General features: G+C 50.3%; 8 protein-coding genes across 8 annotated transcripts; 4 read left to right on the forward strand and 4 right to left on the reverse strand.

The window, feature by feature from the left end:
* Positions 1–2,519: 2,519 nt before the first annotated feature.
* MDH1 (Malate dehydrogenase, cytoplasmic) lies at positions 2,520–3,809 on the reverse strand (the record flags this gene model as incomplete). The annotated part of the gene is made up of 6 exons (XM_036775215.1): positions 2,520–2,642; positions 2,699–3,247; positions 3,295–3,318; positions 3,376–3,381; positions 3,435–3,518; positions 3,579–3,809. The coding sequence occupies 6 exons, from the start codon at positions 3,807–3,809 to the stop codon at positions 2,520–2,522; spliced, it is 1,017 nt and encodes a 338-aa protein (XP_036633717.1).
* Positions 3,810–4,967: 1,158 nt separating this feature from the next.
* On the forward strand, positions 4,968–5,801 carry PC9H_005654 (uncharacterized protein; the record flags this gene model as incomplete). Its single annotated transcript, XM_036775216.1, has 3 exons — positions 4,968–5,121; positions 5,181–5,710; positions 5,763–5,801. 3 exons carry the CDS (start codon positions 4,968–4,970, stop codon positions 5,799–5,801), a joined length of 723 nt encoding a protein of 240 aa, XP_036633718.1.
* A 1,417-nt stretch (positions 5,802–7,218) lies between these two features.
* Positions 7,219–8,063, forward strand: PC9H_005655 (uncharacterized protein; the record flags this gene model as incomplete). Its single annotated transcript, XM_036775217.1, has 3 exons — positions 7,219–7,372; positions 7,436–7,971; positions 8,028–8,063. 3 exons carry the CDS (start codon positions 7,219–7,221, stop codon positions 8,061–8,063), a joined length of 726 nt encoding a protein of 241 aa, XP_036633719.1.
* A 299-nt stretch (positions 8,064–8,362) lies between these two features.
* Positions 8,363–9,973, forward strand: PC9H_005656 (uncharacterized protein; the record flags this gene model as incomplete). The annotated part of the gene is made up of 4 exons (XM_036775218.1): positions 8,363–8,571; positions 8,621–9,080; positions 9,134–9,340; positions 9,884–9,973. 4 exons carry the CDS (start codon positions 8,363–8,365, stop codon positions 9,971–9,973), a joined length of 966 nt encoding a protein of 321 aa, XP_036633720.1.
* A 687-nt stretch (positions 9,974–10,660) lies between these two features.
* On the reverse strand, positions 10,661–11,437 carry RNA14_1 (mRNA 3'-end-processing protein rna14; the record flags this gene model as incomplete). Its single annotated transcript, XM_036775219.1, has 3 exons — positions 10,661–10,734; positions 10,790–10,894; positions 10,948–11,437. The coding sequence occupies 3 exons, from the start codon at positions 11,435–11,437 to the stop codon at positions 10,661–10,663; spliced, it is 669 nt and encodes a 222-aa protein (XP_036633721.1).
* Positions 11,438–11,479: 42 nt separating this feature from the next.
* On the reverse strand, positions 11,480–13,611 carry RNA14_2 (mRNA 3'-end-processing protein rna14; the record flags this gene model as incomplete). The annotated part of the gene is made up of 6 exons (XM_036775220.1): positions 11,480–11,655; positions 11,711–11,848; positions 11,899–12,323; positions 12,377–13,051; positions 13,104–13,231; positions 13,288–13,611. 6 exons carry the CDS (start codon positions 13,609–13,611, stop codon positions 11,480–11,482), a joined length of 1,866 nt encoding a protein of 621 aa, XP_036633722.1.
* Positions 13,612–13,825: 214 nt separating this feature from the next.
* Positions 13,826–16,472, forward strand: PC9H_005659 (uncharacterized protein; the record flags this gene model as incomplete). Its single annotated transcript, XM_036775221.1, has 7 exons — positions 13,826–14,005; positions 14,060–14,077; positions 14,127–14,200; positions 14,251–14,334; positions 14,389–14,676; positions 14,731–14,836; positions 14,889–16,472. The coding sequence occupies 7 exons, from the start codon at positions 13,826–13,828 to the stop codon at positions 16,470–16,472; spliced, it is 2,334 nt and encodes a 777-aa protein (XP_036633723.1).
* A 3,343-nt stretch (positions 16,473–19,815) lies between these two features.
* PC9H_005660 (uncharacterized protein) lies at positions 19,816–20,610 on the reverse strand (the record flags this gene model as incomplete). The annotated part of the gene is made up of 3 exons (XM_036775222.1): positions 19,816–19,849; positions 19,915–20,263; positions 20,463–20,610. 3 exons carry the CDS (start codon positions 20,608–20,610, stop codon positions 19,816–19,818), a joined length of 531 nt encoding a protein of 176 aa, XP_036633724.1.
* Between the last annotated feature and the right edge of the window lie 960 nt (positions 20,611–21,570).

Genomic DNA, 21,570 nt, shown 5'->3' on the forward strand with positions numbered 1-21,570 from the left:
ACATCATGGAATTCATCTCCTAAAATCTAATTGATTCAGATAATGTGCCTCCGGTAGAGACGGCGTACCTGCGAAACCTGTAGTTGAAAGCAGTTATATGGCTCAGCATTTGCGCCCGTTTTGGAGGAATAAGTCTGCTGTACAGCCTGTGCGTGAGCGGTACGACTTTTTTGGCAGCGCGTAAGCCTGCACAAGCCATCAATATGTCGATTTGTCCGGCGATGGTCGTCCGCGTCTGAGAACGAGACAAATTAGCCGTCTATCATTGAATTCAGGTGTATCTTGTCTGTCACTTCTCTGTCACCCTAAGTGTCAGCCTCGAGGCTCGAGGCTCCAGGGAGTTTACAACGCCGGCATTGCCTCCCCGTTTCATATTTACGAACCCTGGAGGAAAGGAGAAAGCTCCGAGAACCTGCGCGGTCTGAGTATAGATACGTAGCTGTTATTGGATAAAGGTACCCAGTTCTCTTCCCATTCGCAACTATGTTGTTCTTGAACGCGCTCGCCTTTGTTTCCATCTTCGTTGCGATGTCGCTGGCTGTGAGTCTTCACGATGAACGCGATACCCTTCTTGATTGCTGAGCACGGAAAACCCACTAGCAAGAAGCGCCGGTGCTCACGGCGGAAGTAGTCTTCCAAGAAATCGTCGACGAACCACCTTTCCTCGTTGCAAGAACGACGTCAACCACTTGGACACAAAGTCCCAGCATCATTGAACCGGATACGATCACCACAACGACACTCCCAACTGGAATTTGAAGGTACTCTAGTCCCTAGCTAGAATATTGGGCGAGGCTCAACTGTGTGGTATTCAGGTTGGCAGCGACGCGCTTGGTATTCTGCAAGGGGAGAAGTCACTGTATGATGTAGACTGATGAGGCGGTCGTTGGGTGGTCAAGCCCAAGCATCGAATGGATATTGTGCGCCTGGAGTCTGGAATGAGAAATTTGATATCTAGTATTCATCATGGCTTTGATAGATCAGTGTGCCCCATCAACGTTGTCGGGGAGTGGCGTGTTAAATTTTATCGTCATCAGAAAAACAATCCCAGGGTAACGTAAGTGTCAAGTGCAAGATCTGTGATAAGATGGGCGAAAATGACTCACCATTGACCTAACGAAAGGTGTACATAGGAGAGAAAGAGGAAGAGAAAAAGGTACGGGTTTCGACCATCTTAGACAGGAGCACAGGGGCATGTCACAGAACCCTACATTTACCGGAGTTCCCGAACAAACGCAATATGTCACGCAAAGCTCGAATCCGATGAGTAATCTCCACTAGCTTCGCTACCAGCCGTTAGCTGCGTACAACCTTGCAACAGAGCTTATCTGGCCGACAGCGGCGTGTTTGAGTTGCAGCCAGCACTGGTCTTGCGAATGCAGGCTCTGATACGTCGCACGTCGCAGTCTATCTGGTGCACAAGAATGAAATGGTGTTTAGTGACCATGAGTGACTTGCGATGGATGGCAAAGCGAGATCGTTGGGAGTGACCGTGTCGTCTCGAATCGAGAGAATGCAAGCGTACGGCATGACAAATCGTCCAAGGGACTAGGACTCATTTGGCATTCACCACCTCCATGTTGCCTCTCTTTGTCGGCCTTTCTTCCAACATAGAATCCGCTAAATATCGTCAACCATGACCAATGCGTCTGTGATGCTACCAGCAAGCACCGTTGGCGGCAAACATCTTGAGTTCACCGTGATTGCAGAACCGTTACCCATCATGACCGTACCATCTTCATAGGTATCGTTGTTGTAGGATAGGCTAGGCCAGAGGGATACGGATGTGTTTGCGTCTTCCGTTACGAGCTGATTGCTGTGTGGATCTAGACGGTACTGTACTGGTGTACTTGAGTCTTGCATATCTGGGCCGCCCTGGGAGACCGTTCTGATCACCAAAGTACTAACAAGCCACCACCTTCATTCAGCAAATTCTTGATCTACCCTTGCCTGTTATAAGTTCAGCAAACCATTTGAACACCACGCAGGATGTCCCTCCGCTCACCCGGCCTTATATGCAGTCGATCCAAGGTGGTGGCGTTACGACCAAGTTGGTTGACGGACTTAAAGCTTAAAGCTTAAAAGTGCGCAAATCCGCTGCGGCAGTGTTACGCCACAACAGCCCAAGAAGTTCCAAGCTACGGAAAATGTACGGCAAATTGAAAGTGCTGCTCGTGAACAGGACAGCTTACCTTGCTTGACAACGGCGTACCGGAATGGCAACGCGTTTGCTGTATGCAATGGAGACGTCGGAGTATGCCGTACAGGTACTTGATTACAGGCCATGAATGAAAGAAGGCTACATCATCACTTTCGAAATATGGAAGGACTTCGAAGAATGCTTGATTACGCAACGTACGCAACATGTAACCGACGAGAATTGCAGCTTTAGGATTCTGAGCGTCTGGCTGTCCTGCATAGTACGTCAATCACGGCATTTCCAAGATATTTCAAGGATGTTTAGCGTGTGTCCGATGCCATTTTATCGAATGCGAATGCTCTACAATGCGAAGAAAAATCTAAGCGACGAAAGCCTTGCCCTTCTCAATGTTCTTCTTCAACTCAGGCAAGCAAGCCTCAAGGAGCTTCTGCTCTTCAGCAGAGAGTTCACCAATGGGGTGGATCTTCTCAACACCGTTAGGCTAGAATCGGTTGTTAGCAAGGGTCGCTAGGTTCTTAATGACATCAGGAAGCTTACGCCGAGTTCAACCAGGGAAGAGAAGAAGTCGATGCCTTGGTCAGCGAAGAGGGGGCTCTTGACGAAGGTGGGGGTGATAACACCCTTCTCGCCGTTCAATCCACGGAGAAGAGCGTTGGCGAATTTGGCACCAGCGTAAGCCATGGAGAGGGTAGCACTTCCAGCGCCGTCCTTAGCCTTGACGACCTCATCACCACCGTATTGGATTCTGTGGACGAGCTTGTCGTACACTTCGCCGATGATGCTCTTTCCGTACTTGGTTTGCGAGAGGAGGGGAACAATCGTCGGTCCACTATGTCCTCCAACGACGGGAACAACCGTTTCTGAGGGGGAAACGCCGGAGACACCAGCAAGGAAACGGGCCGCACGGACGACATCAAGGGTTGTTACACCAAAGACGCGTGCTGGGTTGAAGACACCGGCTTTCTCGAGAGTAGCAGCGACAATGGGGACGGTGGAGTTGACGGGGTTGGAGATGACGAGGATGTGAGCTTCTGGGGATACACGTGCTACCGAAGCGGCAAGGTCACGGACGATAGAGGCGTTAGTCTAGCCGGTGGGTGAGTGATGGCCGAGACGATGGAAAGGCAACATACGTTGAACAGGTCGTCACGCGTCATCTTCGCATTCGCGGTATTAGAACGGATCATCTACGTGGAGAAACGGAATGTACTCACTCCGGGCTATGAATAGTGCGTTAGTCGCAAGTACTATAGCAGCGGATTGAAGGACATACCTTCCTTGGGACACCAGCGGGAATGACAACGACCTCGACACCCTCCAGGGCCTGATCGAGCTGGTCAGCAGCATAGCCGGTAACCTAGAAATCCAACCGATTGAGCAATCCGTTCTCTGACTGGACTGAACAAATAAACCGCACCTCGCTTCCAGTGTCGACGTGGCTGACATCCGCGGCGACTCCAGGAGCACCACGAATGTCGTACAAGCTCAGAGATGTCACCAGTGGGTCGCTCTTTAGCAGCAACGAGAGAGGTTGTCCAATTCCTCCTCCAGCACCCAAAACAGCGACTTTGGTCAATCTTGAAGCAGACGATGAGAAAAGTCTGGACGAGGGGGCGGCGAGCGTGCGGGCAGCAGTGCGAGCGAACATTTTGAGTAAGTGGTGGTGGTGGACGGAGGTAAGGAAGAGCAGGCCAAGCCCGAAATTTCTCGGGGTGATGTTCGTGGGATGCCGTGAGACAAATCGGCGCGAACTTTTCCCACTCAGGGTTCGGCATGTCCAGCCGCCTAATTCTGAAGCCGGCGCTATAGCACTCTTTGGCACTAGAGCTTCAAATAGCTGGCGGCATACTACTACATAGTATCCTAGCAGTGCTTTCTTGAGGTCAAGCCCAGAAAAGCGGAGGCACGGACAAGAAGGCACGTCGCAGTGCGCACCCCGCCGCAGCGCCAAACCGTCGTGGGAGCGCTAGTTCTAATATGTTTTCTCTCAGACCCTCCTTAGGTCCTCTACGTTACTGCACAAAGATAGTGCGAGGGAACATAATACCATAAGGACGACTATGGATGAACGTTCGAACCGTCGTTTCCTCAAATCTCCCCCATGCTACCCACACTCGCGTGCTGAATCTCTTGCTGATGCTGCATTGATCACCTCTGCCAACAAATTTGACCCCGTTTCCAGCAAATCATGGTGCTCTAATGGGGTTGGCAAGCTGTTAATTGAAATTGATTCAGATCATCGCACCGTATCACAGCGACAGGGACATGGCGGCACCAACGCAATTATTTTAATCTTCGTGGGTTCTGAGTTTTCATTTCCAGGTTTCAACTGGGGTCAGGCCACAATCGTATGGAACACCAATGCCAGAAATCGACGGTAGCGCCGTGGAGTCACAGCCCCATCGAAGTCATTGCGAAACGGACTAACTTGGGTGTGATCATTGATAGTGATGGTGAGTTGCTCGATTCTCTCCCATAGGACATTCTAAAGCTCAGATGAGTTTATTAGTACCGTTTTTACGACCATTCGAATTCAATTTTCGAAGCCATCAAGAGTTGGCGTCGGTGTACCGACTCCATGCACACTCGCTGCTCCAGCATGCGCGTAGGCGCGAGGCTTTTTCTGGACTCGTTGACTACGCTATCAATCACAAACCATACAGATTAACCATATTCAGCATCCTATTATATCCACACGCCACTGCCGCAGCGGCACCTATGATGATCAGGAATCAAGTAGAAAGGTATAAGAATACCTGGGTAACCCTCAAGGTCCCAGTATCTGCTGGGTACCCATTCTATCTATATGACTTCGAAAACCCTCATTATCGATGGTGCGGAAACTAGTCAAATTCGATACTCTGCTGGTTGGAGTTTCCTTCCTGGAAACGACAACGAGTACCTACACACCGTTAGCCATACCACGACCAAAGGCGCGCAATTCACGTTCGATTTTAATGGTAAGCCCATTGCTTATCGCTGACATTCTGATTGTAGTAACACCAGCCGCTTTCTACAGGAACGTCTATCAAAGTCTATGGCTCCTTATCGGTGCGCAACAACGATATTGCCACACTTCCCAACACTTCCTACGTCCTCGATGGTGGTTCTCCTGTCCTCTTCCGTGGCAACCCTTCTGCGAACGACGACCACCGATATCAACAAGTGTTCTACTCCTCGCCGCCCCTTCCATATGGAAACCATTCGCTCATCGGCACTAGCGTAGACGAAGGGGGTAAAGTGTGGATCGATTACTTAGTGGTTGAAGTGCCCAACAATCTGCATCTAAAGACCGTCATATCCGAGTCGTTGCACGCTAAATCGACACCTTCTGCCGCCGCCATTCTATGCGGTGTCCTCGGAGGGCTCCTTCTCATAATGACTGCTCTGTCCTTGTACCTGTGGTACCAGTATCGAAGGGCGCTTGAATCCAAATCACTACTCGATTCACTTGATGAACCTCCCCCAACCTCGTCAGCATCTTCAACCTTCATACGCAATCACGATGCTTTTGTTTGTGTCGAAAGCCACAAGTCAGCTGTACCTCAGGTTAGCATTGGATCAAATTCTGCCGGCGTAATCGAACTGATTTCTTTCACAGCAGCAGTACGTTTCGTCGCCACTAGGATCATTCGCATAGTGCTGTTGAATGTAATGTGAGATTTTCATTTTCTGGGATTGAGTCTGGGGTAGTCGCAGGAGGGGCGTCGAGGGGCGTCGTTGTTGCACGTTGTCCCAAACATCAGGCTAGGCTGCTCAAGGACGGTTTTCCCCATCTTTCATCTATTCGACAAATTACGGGTCCTTGTACCTACACCCCAGTGTATCATTATCGTTCTTTTCCTTGACCGCCCGCGTAGCGCGGTCCCCGGCTGCAAGAGCTCTGTTCTCAGTTCTGAAGGCTCATGGCTTGAGCAATCCCTCACCAATTAATACAGCCAATTCATAACTTTACACCCACACTGGACTCCATACATGCATTCCCCTTCTCGCTCCTGTCGCCGCTTCCATGAAGCAGGTTGGTGATGTATGGCAGAACTCAGCTCAAACATCCATATCGCGCAGCGTGATCATCTAACTTGGTCAGTTCGTTCGTTGCTCCGATATTATCACTAGTATTGACCAATTTACCGAGAAAGAAGGGAACTCTGTGACGGGCGAGCTCCTGACGACTCTGGCCTCTCGCTGGGGGGTTTATGGGCACACGGCTATTCAATATGCTGAGAACAAAGCATACGCCACCCCGTTTATCTCAGTAAATATCTGTTGTGGCTCGGTGAAGCGTCGATATCAGCTATTGTTGTTTCAAACACTGGCTCACCTCTTTCGACCCCGTCAGTATCGGAGACGCCACATTTGCCGAGGTGCGGGCACCGAACACGCTTGATTCTTCGACTCCGTTTCCAATAGACCCTGATGTCTCGGTTTGATGGTTAGTTGGCTTTTGTCGAACTGCTATAATCTGCCTTAGCCACTACGCATATTGCCTCGCTTTAAATCGATTTGCGGTCATCTTGGCCACCATTGGAAATCGTGGTGACATGTTTAGCACGCTACCGAGATGTTTCTACTCTTTGCAGGGGGTGGCCTCAATTATATAGCAAGGCGTCCCGTCTAGCTCAGCGGAGCCGGCGCCGCGGAGTTGCCCATCGAAGTTATCGCAAAACACAGCAACTTAGATGTAATCATTGATAGGAATGTTGAGTTGCTCGATTCTCCTCGATAAAGACATCCTCAAGCTCAAATCAGTTTATTAGCACCTTTTTCCGGTCGTTCAAATTCAAATTTCGGAGCTATCAGCAGTTGGTCTCCATATACCGCCCCCTTCGTGTATACTCGCATCAGCACGCTGCGAAGATGTGTAAATCGCGTAGGCGCGAAGCTTCTTCCGGAGTCGTTGACTACGCTATCAATTAGATACCGTATGGATTGGTGATAATCAACATCCCACCTATGAACATGCCACCGCCGCACCAATGATGGTTACTTCAGAAAGGTATAAGAACATTGTGCTTTCCTAGGTACACTCATATTTACTGGGTACTCATTCTATCTACATGCCATCGAAAACCCTCATCATCGACAGCGCGGAAACCAGTCAAATTCAATACTCTGCTGGTTGGAGTTTCCTTCCTGGCAACGACAACGAGTATCTACAAACTGTGAGCTATACAACGACCAAAGACGCGAAATTCACGTTTGATTTTAATGGTTAAGTCTATTGCTTCTTGCTTGGCGCATTTCCACTCCAATAACACCAATTATCATCTACAGGAACGTCTGTTAAAGTCTATGGCTCCTTGTCCGTGCGCACCCAGGATATCGCCACACTTCCTAACACTTCCTATGTCCTCGACGGTGGTCCGCCCGTCCTCTTCCATGGGAACCCTTCCGAAAATGACGACCACCGATATCAACAAGTATTCTACTCCTCGCCACCGCTTCCATATGGAAGCCATTCGCTCGTCGGCACTTGCGTAGATCAAGGAAGTAATGTCTGGATCGACTACTTCGTGGTTGAAGTGCCCAACGACCTACCCGCAAATACTACGATACCCGAGTTGCACGTTGTCCACGATAAATCGACACCTTCTGTCGCCGAAATCCTATGTGGCGTCCTTGGAGGGCTTCTTTTCTTAGCAACAACCCTTTCCTTGTATCTATGGTACCGGCGGTGTCGAATGATCGAAACCACCGGAACCCTGTCAGCCGGGGCAACTGATGGACCATTCTCACCGTCACCTTCTATGCCTGCGCCCAATCATGATGTTCTTTCTTGTGTGGAAAGCCACAAGTCATCTATACCTCTGGTTAGCATTCAAGCCAGATTCCGCTGGGGTGTTCTGACTGATTTCTGTCACGCCAGTGGTACGTTTCGTCGCCGCCAGGATCATACGTATAGCGCTGTTGGGATACGATGTGCATAGCTTACTTTGGGATATTGAATCAGGTCCATCGCCGTATGAATTTCAACGAACCACGTCGTTCAGGTTTAATCAAACCCCACGATTCAGACTCTGCTCGATGACGATTTTGCCTGCTTATTATCTACTTAACTCGAATCACTCTACCACTCTTCGTTTCAATCCTATTTTTTCTTCACCACCCATGGAGCGTCCTCGTTTGGCGATGGTGGCAGCAGGATGCTAGTCACATTACTGTGAGAAATACGTTCAAGCTTGAAACTGGACGAGCGCCGCTATGCTCTCCAAACTGCCGCCCGAACTGCTGTATCTCGTTTCTCTCTACCTCAGGACGACTGATTGCTCCAATTTATCCCTGACTTGCTGGAATATCTACCATGCTGTCGTACCAGCGTTGTTTAAAAGCATTCGCATCCTCGATCTATTTTCCGCAGAGCATCTCTCGCATCTGCTCAGGGGATGCCCCCTTATCAAGGCTGCCGCGAGGTCAGAAGTCCCAACTCGTTAACTGGCCAAAAGGTTGATGAGATGTCAGGCATATCACTCTGGCTCTGTGGGACTCCGACTTCGCTCTTTCGTCCATCGAAATCTACAGTCAAATGTCATCGTTTCTGAATCTAACATCGCTGCGCCTGGATATCAATACGGCGCCACTTCTCTGCTGGATGGTGCGGCTCGACGGGATGTTCCTCGCGCTGAACTCTCGGGACGTCGCTCAACTGGAGCTCAAGATCACTGATTGGCTCGACGCGCATAACAAACAGATGCCAGCTATCTGGTCCAACGCCCCTGTCCCCTACCACTGTCCCCCGAACCTCGCCGTCCTTCGCATCACCATCATGATCTCCGTCGGCAACATGGACTCGAGTAGACGACAGCATCAGTGGCCGTGGCTCTCGTTCTTCGACACGACCCTCGCATCGAAGGCTACGCTCACGACTCTGTCGCTGAATATCAACCACAACGACGGTGCCTTAACCACGCCTCTCGCCCGGGTAAGCCGTGGTGCACTCCCTCTGCTATCCCTCATTGCACAGCCGGCTCCTAGGACCCCCTCTTCAAGATTTTGAAGCAGCTCAAGCGGCTGGAAATTCTGCAAGTGCAGCGGATCGACCGCCCACACGGTTCGCAAGCACATCTCGACGCGGCCCTGGCCCTGGCGCAGCCAGACGTGTGCCCTGCGCTGCGTCGCATCGACTGGAACCTCTCCGGACCCACGCACATGATCGACATCGCACGGGAGACGGGCGCGGTGGTTAGCAGGGCTGCGCCGATGCGCTGGGTGCCCTGGGAGAGTGCGCGATCTAGGAAGGAATATGTGTGCTTGATGTCAGAGGACTTGCCGTCCGACTCCAAATTCGACGATTTGGAGTACGAGCCTTCGTTGTCGTCAAGAGGTGACGAATCCGTCCGAGTACGAAATGGCGAGCCTCGACGAATAATAATCGTAATCGCGACGGACTCATCGTTCATGCGCTGCCAGTTCGTATTCATCGTTGTTGGCTTTCCTAAAGCTATCGGAAGGGTTTCGTGCGATCAGCTGTCTGTACGAACTAACGATCGACAGGCATGCTGCATCATCACTTCCAACACCGTTTGTCATACAAATATTGTTTTATTTGATATATGACCCCGCGCTTCGACGACATAAGTAACAAGCATTGACGAAATCAAGGTATGTTCTTGATGTCGAACAGCGTTGGTGGACGAGGTATGTTGCAGCCCCACGTCTCGCTTCTCACGAATCACACCTTCGCTTTTCCCTAGCCGCAGCATGCCATCCAACACCCCCTCCCAGTCTGACACGCTCAAAAGCGAAGTTGCAAGCTCACTGGTGGCGTTTCTCCTTACCGCAATATCGCTTCCATTTTATATCCAAAGACTCTGAGTTACATTTACAAGGACACGTGATGGAAAGCTCCATATCAACGCCCACTGTTCGCGATTTGTTGTAGAGTTCTGTGCCAGGCAGCACTGAGTAAATCAGCGATGATACATGAAGGGGGCAAATCTACCCAGTGTCGAACGTTGGTCGAAGGCTTCCCGCCATTTTCTCAACAATGTATGAATGTATGAGTCCGACTCGTCGTAATCGTGGTAGCTGTCGTCGAGTAATCCGAACATCAAGTGGGGGGATTCTGCCGGAGGCCCGAGTCGATGCCGTCCACTCGACGGTGAGTTCGGGTTATTTAGATGAAGGCGAAGCGACGCTAAATTTGGGAAGTCGCAATCCTTTGGTAGATAGTGTGACGGCGACGTCTGAGTCCCGTCAAAAAAATGTACCATGTCTATTTGGAATCAACACACAGCAGGGAGATGCAGCAACTGAATGGCAACCACCGCTGAAATCATTGCTATGCTCTCGATCGAACGAGTACAAGCCCAAGCAAATGAGATATGTAGACTTCCACAGTCCATCTTAGTTGGCACGAACCCTATTGTTAGTGCTGAAACGCATGCGCGTACGATTAAACTGCTCCTTCACCAAACGCTTGAGGTATCTTCAGCTCCAGCAACGATCAGTAATATATTTAATTCAAATAGGTACTACGCAGAAAGCTAAACTTTGCCCTACTCAATATCTCCTGCCGCCGCTGCGACCTCCTCCGGGACCAGTGTATGGGCTGTAATCTGGAGGAGGACGCCCGCCTATAGAGATATAATAAGCGAGACATTCTAGAGAAGAATGTCAAGGAAGTCTCACCTCCTCTTGGTGGAGGCACAGGTGGTGGTGAGCGAGCGCGTCCAGTGCTAGGGATTACGGCGTTCCGGAACAGAGTGATCAAGTCGTCAGTACGGAACACGGGGCCTTATTAAGTTGTGCGTCAGAGCATCCAGCTACTCTAGAGTTACACGACTTACCGTCGAAATGGGAAGGTGCAGGGAGTTGACCGAGGAACCACGGAATGACATGTGGCAGTAAAGGCTTGTCGTCTTCACGGTCGCGGTCACGCCCCCTGACATCTCTGTCCGGTGGAGGACTGTGTCGTCTCCGTGGCGGTCCATCCCACCTATCCCTACCGCCGCCACCGTCTCTATCCCTGTCCCTCGGAGGTGGCGAGATCGGGCGTTGCCGCTTTGACCCTGGGCCGTAATCGCCTCCTCGTCCAGGTCCATCGTCGCGTCCTTTCCGGTGGTCAGGGGAAGAAGCGCGTTTATGCCCAGATCCAGAAGATGGTTGGGAGCTGATGTTCGCGGTGCTGGTGGATACGTTGGGGGTGGCGAAGGAGGTCTCGGTGCGCGCTGTTTGCTGCTGACCGGAGCTGGATGATCGAGAGACAGAGAAGCCTAAGTCCCGAACAGCGATGACATCGACGCCATGATACATGTACTTTTGGGCGAATCGCTTCATACTGGGGTCTGGGTTGGGCGAAGGAACGTAAATAATAGGTCGTCAGAGAAAAATGAAGACCGAACCGTTAGGATATACTTCTGCGATACGCTTCTCGAGCTTCTGTACGGCTTCAAGTTCGCCGTATTGATACTCGTAACGCGCCCATCGTTCCCAAAGCGGTCTCGCTCTGTCTGCCGGAAGGTTGCCGATAACTCTCTCAAAAAGGGCCCGCGCATCTTACCACGTAGAATCAGTTACACTTCAAACACTGGGAGTTGACCAAGAACTCACTATTATCGTCATTGATTGATATCAAGAAAGTCAGGTATCTGTGGACGAATTCGACTTCACTGCCAAAGAGCTCCAAGCCTTTTTCATAGATCCGCAGGGACACGTCCGTTTGATGGGAACAGTGATATTCCATGAGAGCTTGACAGAATAAGCGCGGGGGACAAACATGGCGGAACGGGTAGACCTACCTGATGCATCATACACTTCCCATGGCACCCAGCGATCTTTGCGAGCCCGTTGGAATACAGCTCGCGCGGATTTAATTTCCTCCGCGCGGCGAGCGAATCGCATGTACATGATGTATACTACCCCGTATTCGGACCGGCGTTCGTTCATTTCTTTCACGTTCGGGGGTTTTGAGTCATCGGTGGAGAAAGACGAGTTATTCGAATTCAATCCGGCGTCCGACAATCCAGGTACGCCGTTCCCAACCGTGGATGCGTTTTGCGCGTCGCCGGAGGGAGAAGTCGGCGAGTTCGGGACCTTGTTGGCAGCCTCAAGGCTTTCGAGTGCCTTTTGCAGCAATGTCAATAATTGGCCGTAGACCTCATGGACTGCCTTGACGTCGCCCTTGGCTTCAAGGACTTCTGCGTAGGCGAAATTCAAGAGCGGACTAAACATAATCGGGATCACACGATAACGACACGCATTGGAAAAACTTTTTACCTGGATGGATTGGCTTTGAGGCCGGCTTTGAGTATCGAGAGAGCCTCATCGTCTTTACCGACCGATGCGGTCCAACTATATGCCATGAACCATATTTCCGAATAGTATCGCATTCGTATGACCGCTTTACGATACACAGACTGGATACGAGTGATCAAAGACGCCTTGTCCTTTTCTTCGATCTCCAGCGGGTTGCTTTCTTCCCATTTAAGGTATGCTTTCCAGGCGCCTACGAGGGCGCGGTCTGGGGGTGAGAACGAGGGGGGCGAAGGCAAGTACAACGGACGGCGGGAGGAGGGCGCAAGAGGTGGGAACAAAGGCCCGAGGTGCTTCTGCAGTTGTCTCAAGACGGTTCGAGCTTGCATGTGGCTAGGCGACAGATCCGCCATGAATTTCTTGGCTGTGATACGGTTCAGGCTAATTTCGAATGCTTCGAGGTCTTGCCACAATCTCTCAACGTTGTCCAGTGGGATCTGTACTGCGCGGTGGTACACTTTGCGGAGAGCATCCATTTTTTGCTGTTCTTCCCATGTTGAAGAGGTCTCTCCAGCCTTGAGGAACTCAATGTAGTCACTCCAAATAGACCCGCTGTCCTTGTCGTGTCCGATGTGCGCGAGGGCGAACTCATATGACTTTTGGATAACGCCACGCGCCGCGGGCCCCACATTGACGCGTCTGGTGTAAATGTCTGAGAACGTGCCCACAAATGAAAAGAAGAGCAACTCACCTAACATATGTCAGGTAGAAAGTCCAAAGATCTACCGACGGCGATGACCACAAGAAACGTGTGAACAGCGTCTGCGAGTATTGGGGGTCAGTCGAGAAATGCTGAAGGTATGATAATTGGGCTGAAGACTGGATACGCCGTCAGGATTCCTTGTTCGTGACCATACGGATAAAAAAACACGCACATTGTTAGGAAACTGCTCGAGAAGCAGGTCATATGTTTCCTTGATTCTCTCCACGTCTTCGCTCTCTTCAGCAATGTCAATGAGCCTTCGCCACTGATCATTATCCTGCGGATTGTCCTTGAGATGCTGCTTCACGAGTTCATATTCAGATGGCGGTAGCTCATTTTGCGAAGTCTGAGAGGGTTGCTGTTCGACTGTAGGCCCGTGCGTTTCCGTGTTCACAGCGTGCAGAGCTGCAAGAATTTCGTCGGAAGGCTGGGTCGCATCTCCCGGATGGTTCTCGGGATTTTCGGTCGCGTCTACTGTCGTCGGTGGCTCAGCCATCACAGGCGCAAATGTGTAGGACTAAGGAAGTTGTGAAATTACCGAAATTCGAGCTCTGAGTCGAACAACAAATATCAACTCGTCCTCAAGCGCGCGTCGCGTCGCGGGCGCTAAAATATACACCACTTCACAGCGCTGGACCAGGCAAGGCTAGACACCTTCTTCCTCCCCACATCGCCTACCTAAATTTCGGACCTACTGCGTACCAATCGCAATGCCACAAATCGAACGGCTCACGCGACAGAGAAGTGACCTTTACTTCAGGTCGCTGGCTGAGCTCGATGATTGGTATAAATTGTATAATACATCATCCGGAAACGACGATGCTACACTACCTTATATTGCCCGGTCACCACACCCAGAATATCAGTCTAGTAGTCAAGGAAAGCTTCTGGTACTGCCATTTCTAACCGAATAGATTAGATGTCTTGGCTGATTTAGTGGGTAGATATGCCACGATTACAAGGTCGATTAAAGATCTGCTTCTCTCGATTTAATCCTGAATGTACATCCAGGGTGGCTACACAGAAACGCCGTTTGCATCGTCGTACACGTTTAATTTCTGGTCACGATGCGATGATTTCATATAGTAATCTCGGCTCGCACCGAATTACCGAGCAGTATTGACAAGTAGGGTAGCTTCGCACACCACAGGATATCTACCCCTCCCCCTGGTTGGATCAACGCAGCACATCGCCAGGGAGTGAAGATGCTAGGAACTATGTATGTCTGATTAGTAGACATATTATTCCGCCGGTTATTCTGACTAGCGTCCAGTATATTTGAAGGCGGAGGCGCAGCCGACTGCCTAAAGCTCTTGGTAGGCCGCCTCCCTGCTTCGAAGACAAAGTCTGCGGGTGACCAGCCAACCTCGTTACCCGTCTCCCCTCATTATGCTCGCCTCCTCGCCGATCTCGCCAAAAGTCGTGGATTCGACGGATATTTGCTCAACTTTGAGTGTCCACTGCAGGGTGGGTTCGAGCAGACACGGGCATTAACCGCATGGATTGGTCTCCTGCGTATGGAACTCAAGGCCAGACTAGGGGAACATGCCGAGCTTATATGGTTCGCACATATAATCGTCGTCTCCCAACAATATTTCTAACGTACCAGATTCAGGTACGACAGTGTTGTGATTACTGGGCAACTGGCCTGGCAAGATCGCTTGAACGCGTACAACCTGCCCTTCTTCCTCCCATCTACTGGTTTCTTCACAAACTACACGGTGATTTAATTTTCAATTCGTCTCCATTCCATCTAATATCAGTGGCCTACAGTGGAGGCGTGATTACCCAACTGATACGGCATCATTCTTTACGACCCTCGACCCATTGATACTCGCGAACGACGCCGGTTCCAATCTCCCAAAGAAGAAGTCACTGAATGACGTATACATGGGTGTTGATGTGTGGGGACGGGGAAGCCACGGAGGAGGCGGATTGGGATGCTACCGTGCCATAGAGCACATCGCGCCTGAATCGCTGGGCCTCAGCGTTGCCCTCTTCGGACAGGCATGGACTTGGGAAACTGAACAAGACAAGCCCGGGTTCACCTGGGAGCATTGGTGGGCCTACGAACGCACGTTATGGGTCGGGCCACCGGGCGAGGAAGAGGTCAAAGTACCTGAGGCCCCCCGCCGTCAAGGGGAAGACGAATGTCTTCACGGCCCGTTCGTCCCTCTGAGTAACTTCTTTACCCGAAAGGCTCCCCCGAATCCGGCGAAACTAGCATTCCACACAACCTTTAGCCCCGGTGTTGGTCGAGCATGGTTCGTCAACGGGGAGAAGAAATCTAGTCAACCGACAGGCTGGACAGATATCGACAAGCAGTGCTCGATCGGCGACATGGTTTGGCCGAAGCCTGAGTTTGTCTGGGAAGACGAGGGACACAACGAACGAGACTCAGAAACACCTGAGTTGTGCGAGCAAGATAATTGGAACGGGGCCCCAACGGCACTCGCTGAGCTGTGCATGGAAGATGCTTGGAACGGGGGATCTTCCCTTCGACTCATCGTGTCGACTCATGCAAGCGACGCTGACGACGCCTTTTTCCGTCAAGCTTCGGTGCCTATCCAGTCACTGAGCATTACGCCCGGAGCCGTCTACCAGCTTGTAGCAATCTACAAGATAGAAGAAAGCGACGGTCTCGAGCTGGACGCATGTTTATCCTGCCAACTCATCCGCGGGGGCGATAGAAGCGTGCAGATTACCCCCGACGATATGAGCCCCGTAGAACTTGCCGGCGGATGGATACGTCTCTCCGCTCGCATAAGCTCTGAGGAGCTCCCAAGTTTCGTTCATGACGACCTGGCCAGTGTGGGCCTCACGATTTCCATCGCGACAGACAATCCTTCACGAGCCTCCCAGTTCTCTCTCCTCATCGGTGAGATGACAGTGTATCCCTTCCGGCCCCCAACAGCAGCCAAAGTGCCTCAAGTCCTTTGGGCTGATTATAAGCCATTGCCTGCTTCCACAAGCAAGGCTGGCCAGCTCTCATGGGAGGTCGCCGTTTCATTCGCGACTGAAAATATATCTCTGCCTTTATCTCCCGACGTTCCGATTCCGGTGTGGAACTTTGAGCCTGCGAAGGCCTGGAAGCCCTCGTTTTTGTATTTCAACATCTACGTGCAAGAGCCCACCCAGACTGGTGGTAATAACTTCGCGTCACCAGAGTCGGCGAAATGGATAGGAACGTCGGGGTGGGACGGGAAAAGGGATACGTTCCCCGTAGACACCAATAATTTGCCAATCGCTGCCCAGGGGGAAAGTGCCCGACTGGTAAGATTCTACGTGCAAGGAGTAACCGATCATGGAGAAGTCCTGCCGTGGGACGCCTGTGTCTACGTTGAAACAGAGATATGATCAACAATGATCAGCAACGGACAGCATGTTCTTCTTCATTCTCACCATGTATTTGAATGTAGTATATCCGCAACTCTTTACGCCCAAAACCACTTGACGAAGCAGGCTCCATGAGCGAATGGATGTATTCATCCGCAGAAGCAGCAAGTATCATCCACTAGATAATTGGCTCATCGTGCAGACAATATAAACCGCGGACATTCCGTTATCTGGAATACCGCTAGTATTCGTGCGGACACGTTCTATAAGATTCTGGTATACGGAAGACTGGGAGCACGAAAGAGTCTGGTAGGTGAGTGAGTGGTTGAGGAGCAACTGCCAAAAGAGTTTAGACGCCCAGGGTGCCGTCAGCTCTTAGGGGCTTTCAGGAGCCATTTTGAGTAATACACCGTATTCACAAGATGTTACACGTTGAATGAGTCAGACCTAGCTGAACGTTGTACGTTGAAGATGCACCATCAATGATATGGTTGTTTTGTACACATTATCCTAAGCACAAATGAAGGACCTATCAAGCAGTAGGGCGGGAGGAAAGCGTAGCGCTGGGGATCTCTCGCCGTCAGCCCGTCAACTCGCCGTTGTTGGTTTATCAACGCGCTTGATCGTTTCCCCATGTCATACAACCATCAGAATGATGGTCAGCAACTTTTGATGAGAGTTGATAATTCATGAACTCGTTGCATCGACTATGAGCGGGTGAGAGTTTGTTCCAATAAGATCTGATAAATTGTGGTCGCAGTTGAGCTCCATCATGGAGTGACCATCGTTTCAAATCATTTCTTGATGTGATGTTGATTCCGAAGCACATTATCAGGGAAGCGTCAACCTCAGCAATTGAATCGTTATGATGGGAGTCGGGAGTACCAATTCGAACGCCCGAAGACGACTCACAAATGATCTGATCTATAATCAAGCAAAAAAGGATCAAATCTAATCTTATTTGAAGTAATTCAAGAGGATAACGGCAGGGTTGGACAATGGTCTGAACGATTGTCGTGAAGTAAGTCCCGGAGTTTGCTCCGGTTCAGCAACCTGTGAATATTGTTAGTTAGAATTCATGCAAGACCTGGAGTATCGTTAACGTACATGCTGACCACGGATATAACATAAACTACAGATGGTGTCAGCCTTGGTTGAGTTGTTATTCTGCGTAGAAACTCACGTTGGCCGCTGACAAGAAGGGGGATCATACTGCGACGATAGTGAGCAACAAGATATCAAACTAGAAAGAACACATACAATGAAGTGATTTGTGAGATTGAAACCAGCTACAGGACAGAGCAAGGTCACAAAGGATGATCGGCACGTAGCTCTAGGATGCTCACCAGCACAACGGTTAACACAGCAGCTGTGCTGAACCAGGCATATATAAATATAAATATAAGTGTACTCGAGATAAAGCGACGGGTAATTGACCTTGTAGCGATCGCCCGGTGAATGGAGTACTTTATCAACTTCCCCGCTACGGCATCCGTCCTGTTACAGCATGTTCAACTACTCATGTCGGGCGCGGGGTGATTGGTTGCTTTACCTGCTTATGCCTGAACGCGAACTTTGGAGCGTGCGACATAACCCGATGCTGCAGAGTATGTCGGCTAAAGCCGTCGCTCCGGCTTGTACACTCATGTGTTTCTGCGAGCGTATTGTCAATGAGACGATCTGAAGCATCATATATCTGATAGTTGATCTACGAACCACACTGGACCAAAACAGAGTTATACCGTCCAGCTTAGTCCTGTCAAATAGCTTAGAGGCATATTAAGTCGTGTAGTTTCGAACGAACTCTGTTATCACTTGAGCTTGTGTGCATCCGGCGCATGTCAGCGTGTCTCGCGAGTTTATGGTTGGCACACACCTAATGCGACGCCTTCATTGCATTTTGCAAGGGGATCAGTAGGAAGAAAAGCTAATGGGTTTGAACGCTCACCGAACTGGGTAAGCGCAAGCACGACCTATTGTATTCGATGAGGATTATGCAAGAAATCGGCAGCGTCGACTTACAATTGGACCAACATATAGCCAGCGAGAACTGGAAACTGAGTAACACTTCTGTTAGTCGTTGAGTGTTATATTGTTCGAGTCATCGCACCGATCCATATCCGGGATGCGAAGAAGCTACCCGAAAACTATCCGTGAATAGTCCGGATAAGGGTTCGAGCTGCCGCATTCACATACAGTTGTGCGATGAAAGCCATGAGAGACTATGTTTGAGACTCAGCTGGGTATGTCAACGAATGTGATAATGTAAAGCGTACCACGCTCAAAATCTTGGGATTCATATTTGCAATTAGATAGGTTGAGAGGTATGATGACACAGGAAGGCTCACTATTCCACCCCTGGAGTCAAAATAGTGACTGTTAGCGATGTGATCCATGCAAGGCAAAAAAAGACACTGACATCGACTCGACGTTGAATACCTGACTGGGTATGAAAGGGTCCACTATTTTGTAATACATCCCGACAAATAGGAGCACTATTTCGGTAGTGGCGAGGAGACTAATGAAGGGATATCAGTTGTACGTCCAAGATTACTTGCAGCACCGTACCCTAGAGAAGCAACCTACGCAAAAACGCTTAGACAACATGGTAAGCTCCAGTTCGATATATGTGTACGACCCACAGTGTACTTCACGAACGCGGAGTCGTTCGGACGTGCTGGAGAAAGAAAATAAAGACCGATTAATAGCTTGAGTGAAATCAGTCGCTTCCTCCGACTCAATAGATCTATCGAATCACCAGTGATACCCCGTAGAGCCTGCACCAGTCACGAAGATAAGTCAGTAAAACGGATAAGAGAGCTGTTAAGTCACATTGCGGTGAGGAGAAACGCCATTGATAAGCATATGATTGCCGTTCTGAACAGTTGAACTTCAGAGGCGACCATAGTTAGTAGAGTGGAGTTGTTCGCCTGGGGCAGACGAGTATAAATACAAGAGTGGGTTGCGATTCAAGGGAGTGTGAGACTGAGCGGTTGCCAGAGGCCATAACGTGTAACTCTCACCATCACTGATCGGAAACCACGCAGTGACGTTCATTTGTTCGAGCATTCAGCTACCCTGATACCCGCTGCGGGCCGAGGTATATGATCAATTTTGAGGATTCCGTGGCCTATATGTCTTTACTGTGTCTGAAGTAGAGGAGGAAAGCAATTTAACAAACTACTTGAACCGTTTTAGGTCCTCGGTATTCCCACGGCAGAAGACTTGATTAGAGAAAAGTTGTTTGAACATCGCTGGTTACTGGATCTGCGGTGAGTGTACAACTTTGAGCATCGGAACCCCAAACATGCTTTCGGTCGCCAGAGTACACCCCTGCCCATTATCAACATTAAATTGACGCTGTTCAGCTCAGATCAGCTTGGGGCCGTGCGTAGTAACTGTAGGAGTAGCATCACAAAGAAGTCAGTGACGTCCCATCTCCGATACATTCGAATATGCTGACCTGGGTGGAGCTGGTTTATGATTTTCGGCACAGTAAAGAACATCAAGGTTTCTTGGACACTGAGCCGGCGGCACCTCGAAGGGACGAGGAGGTTGGGCAGCGCTTTGGCGGAGGCGGCACCAAAGATATAAGACCAAGGTCGTAGACAGTAGAAGAAGCGTCCCGAGAACGGCGGGGACCGTAACGCCTACGGTTTTTGGAGTTGGCGGAGAGGACGCCAAGCTAGTTAAATCGAGTTGCAAGGGTACTTCAACCACGAAATAGTCGATCCACACCAGACTACCCTCGTCGGCGCAGGTTCCAACAAGTGTATGGTTCGTGTATGGCAGGGGCGGGGAGGAATAGAACACTTGTTGATATGTGTCGGAAGTCGAGGGGGTTTCCCGAAGAAGTTAACGGGAGAGCGATCATCTAAGACGTAGGTGGTATTTGGGAACATTGAACGGTCATTGTCGCCTCCCTGATGTGTCAATGAGCCATACACTTTGACGGATGTCCCTGGGTAGACTCATGAACGTTATGTTAGAGGAAGAGCATTGCATACGTACCGACGAAGTTGAGCGTGAAGAAGGCGCCTTGGGCCTTTGTACTGTGGGTTGTATTCTGGTATTCACTACTACAGCCATTCTGACGCCAACTGGGAGAGTAATTTATCTGACCGTCCGCGTCGTCGATGATGAAGTATCTCGAAATCATGTAGGCCAGCAGTTTTGGGGGGGTTGCAAAGGGGACCGACCAGAAGTAGCTTGATATAGTTCTACGTACGGTCCATATTCTTTGTGTTCTGTAGAAGTGATGTGTTCTGAGTTGAGGCCGGGTGAAGTGTGGCGGTCACAACTCTGTAGAGGTTCGCAGGCATATTTACTTGAATCTAAAGTACTTGTTCTATCTCATAGTCTGGTGATGGATCATACCTACCACATGAATCGAATCTTGGTGGTTGGGGCAGAGGTGCCGGCGTGGTAGAAGTCGCCGATTCTCAGTATCAGGGGCTTCCAGGGGCTGAGCGCTAGTAGCCGACCATCAAACACTGGAGGACCAGACCGCGGCGGTTCACAATGTCCGTCCCTCTTGCCGTGTAGTCGCGTCACGGAGTTGCGAAAAGCCTTGCCGGTAAATTGTAAGCGAAATGCACGTCCAGTATTTGGCGGCATGTTGCGAGCAACCCACGTACTTACCAGATAATAATGGCGTCGCCGACTGAGCACAGTAGCAGCTAGGTGTCACCGACCTTTGGCCTCATTATTTATTGCAGAATTGCGCGTACCCTAGGGACACAAGACCAATCGGTGCCAATTTAGGCACCTTGCAATTCAGTTCTTCGAAGATGGATAGCCGATACCCACGAAGCCAGCTCTCCAGATAAGAAGAAGGCCTTCAACGATATCGATGGTTCTCCGTTTAGTCTGTTATACCTGGGCAATTTGTCGTGGCAGCTTGGAGTTACTGACGCGAAATCATGGCTGTTGCTGATATCGAAGAGCCCGGTCACATTTGAATGTGGCGTAGAACGTACTTTCAGGACATTGTAAAGGGAGTGGGGTCCATATTCGCAGCAAATGAGATACTGCTGTAACCAACCTAGTTTTTGGCCTGACGTCGACCCCGTTCAATACGCTATACTTCCTCTCGAAGATGGTTGCCGTTACGGCCCCG

The sequence above is a fragment of the Pleurotus ostreatus genome, assembly GCF_014466165.1.
Source record: "Pleurotus ostreatus strain PC9 chromosome Unknown scaffold_3, whole genome shotgun sequence".
NCBI classification, from domain to species: Eukaryota; Fungi; Basidiomycota; class Agaricomycetes; order Agaricales; family Pleurotaceae; genus Pleurotus; species Pleurotus ostreatus.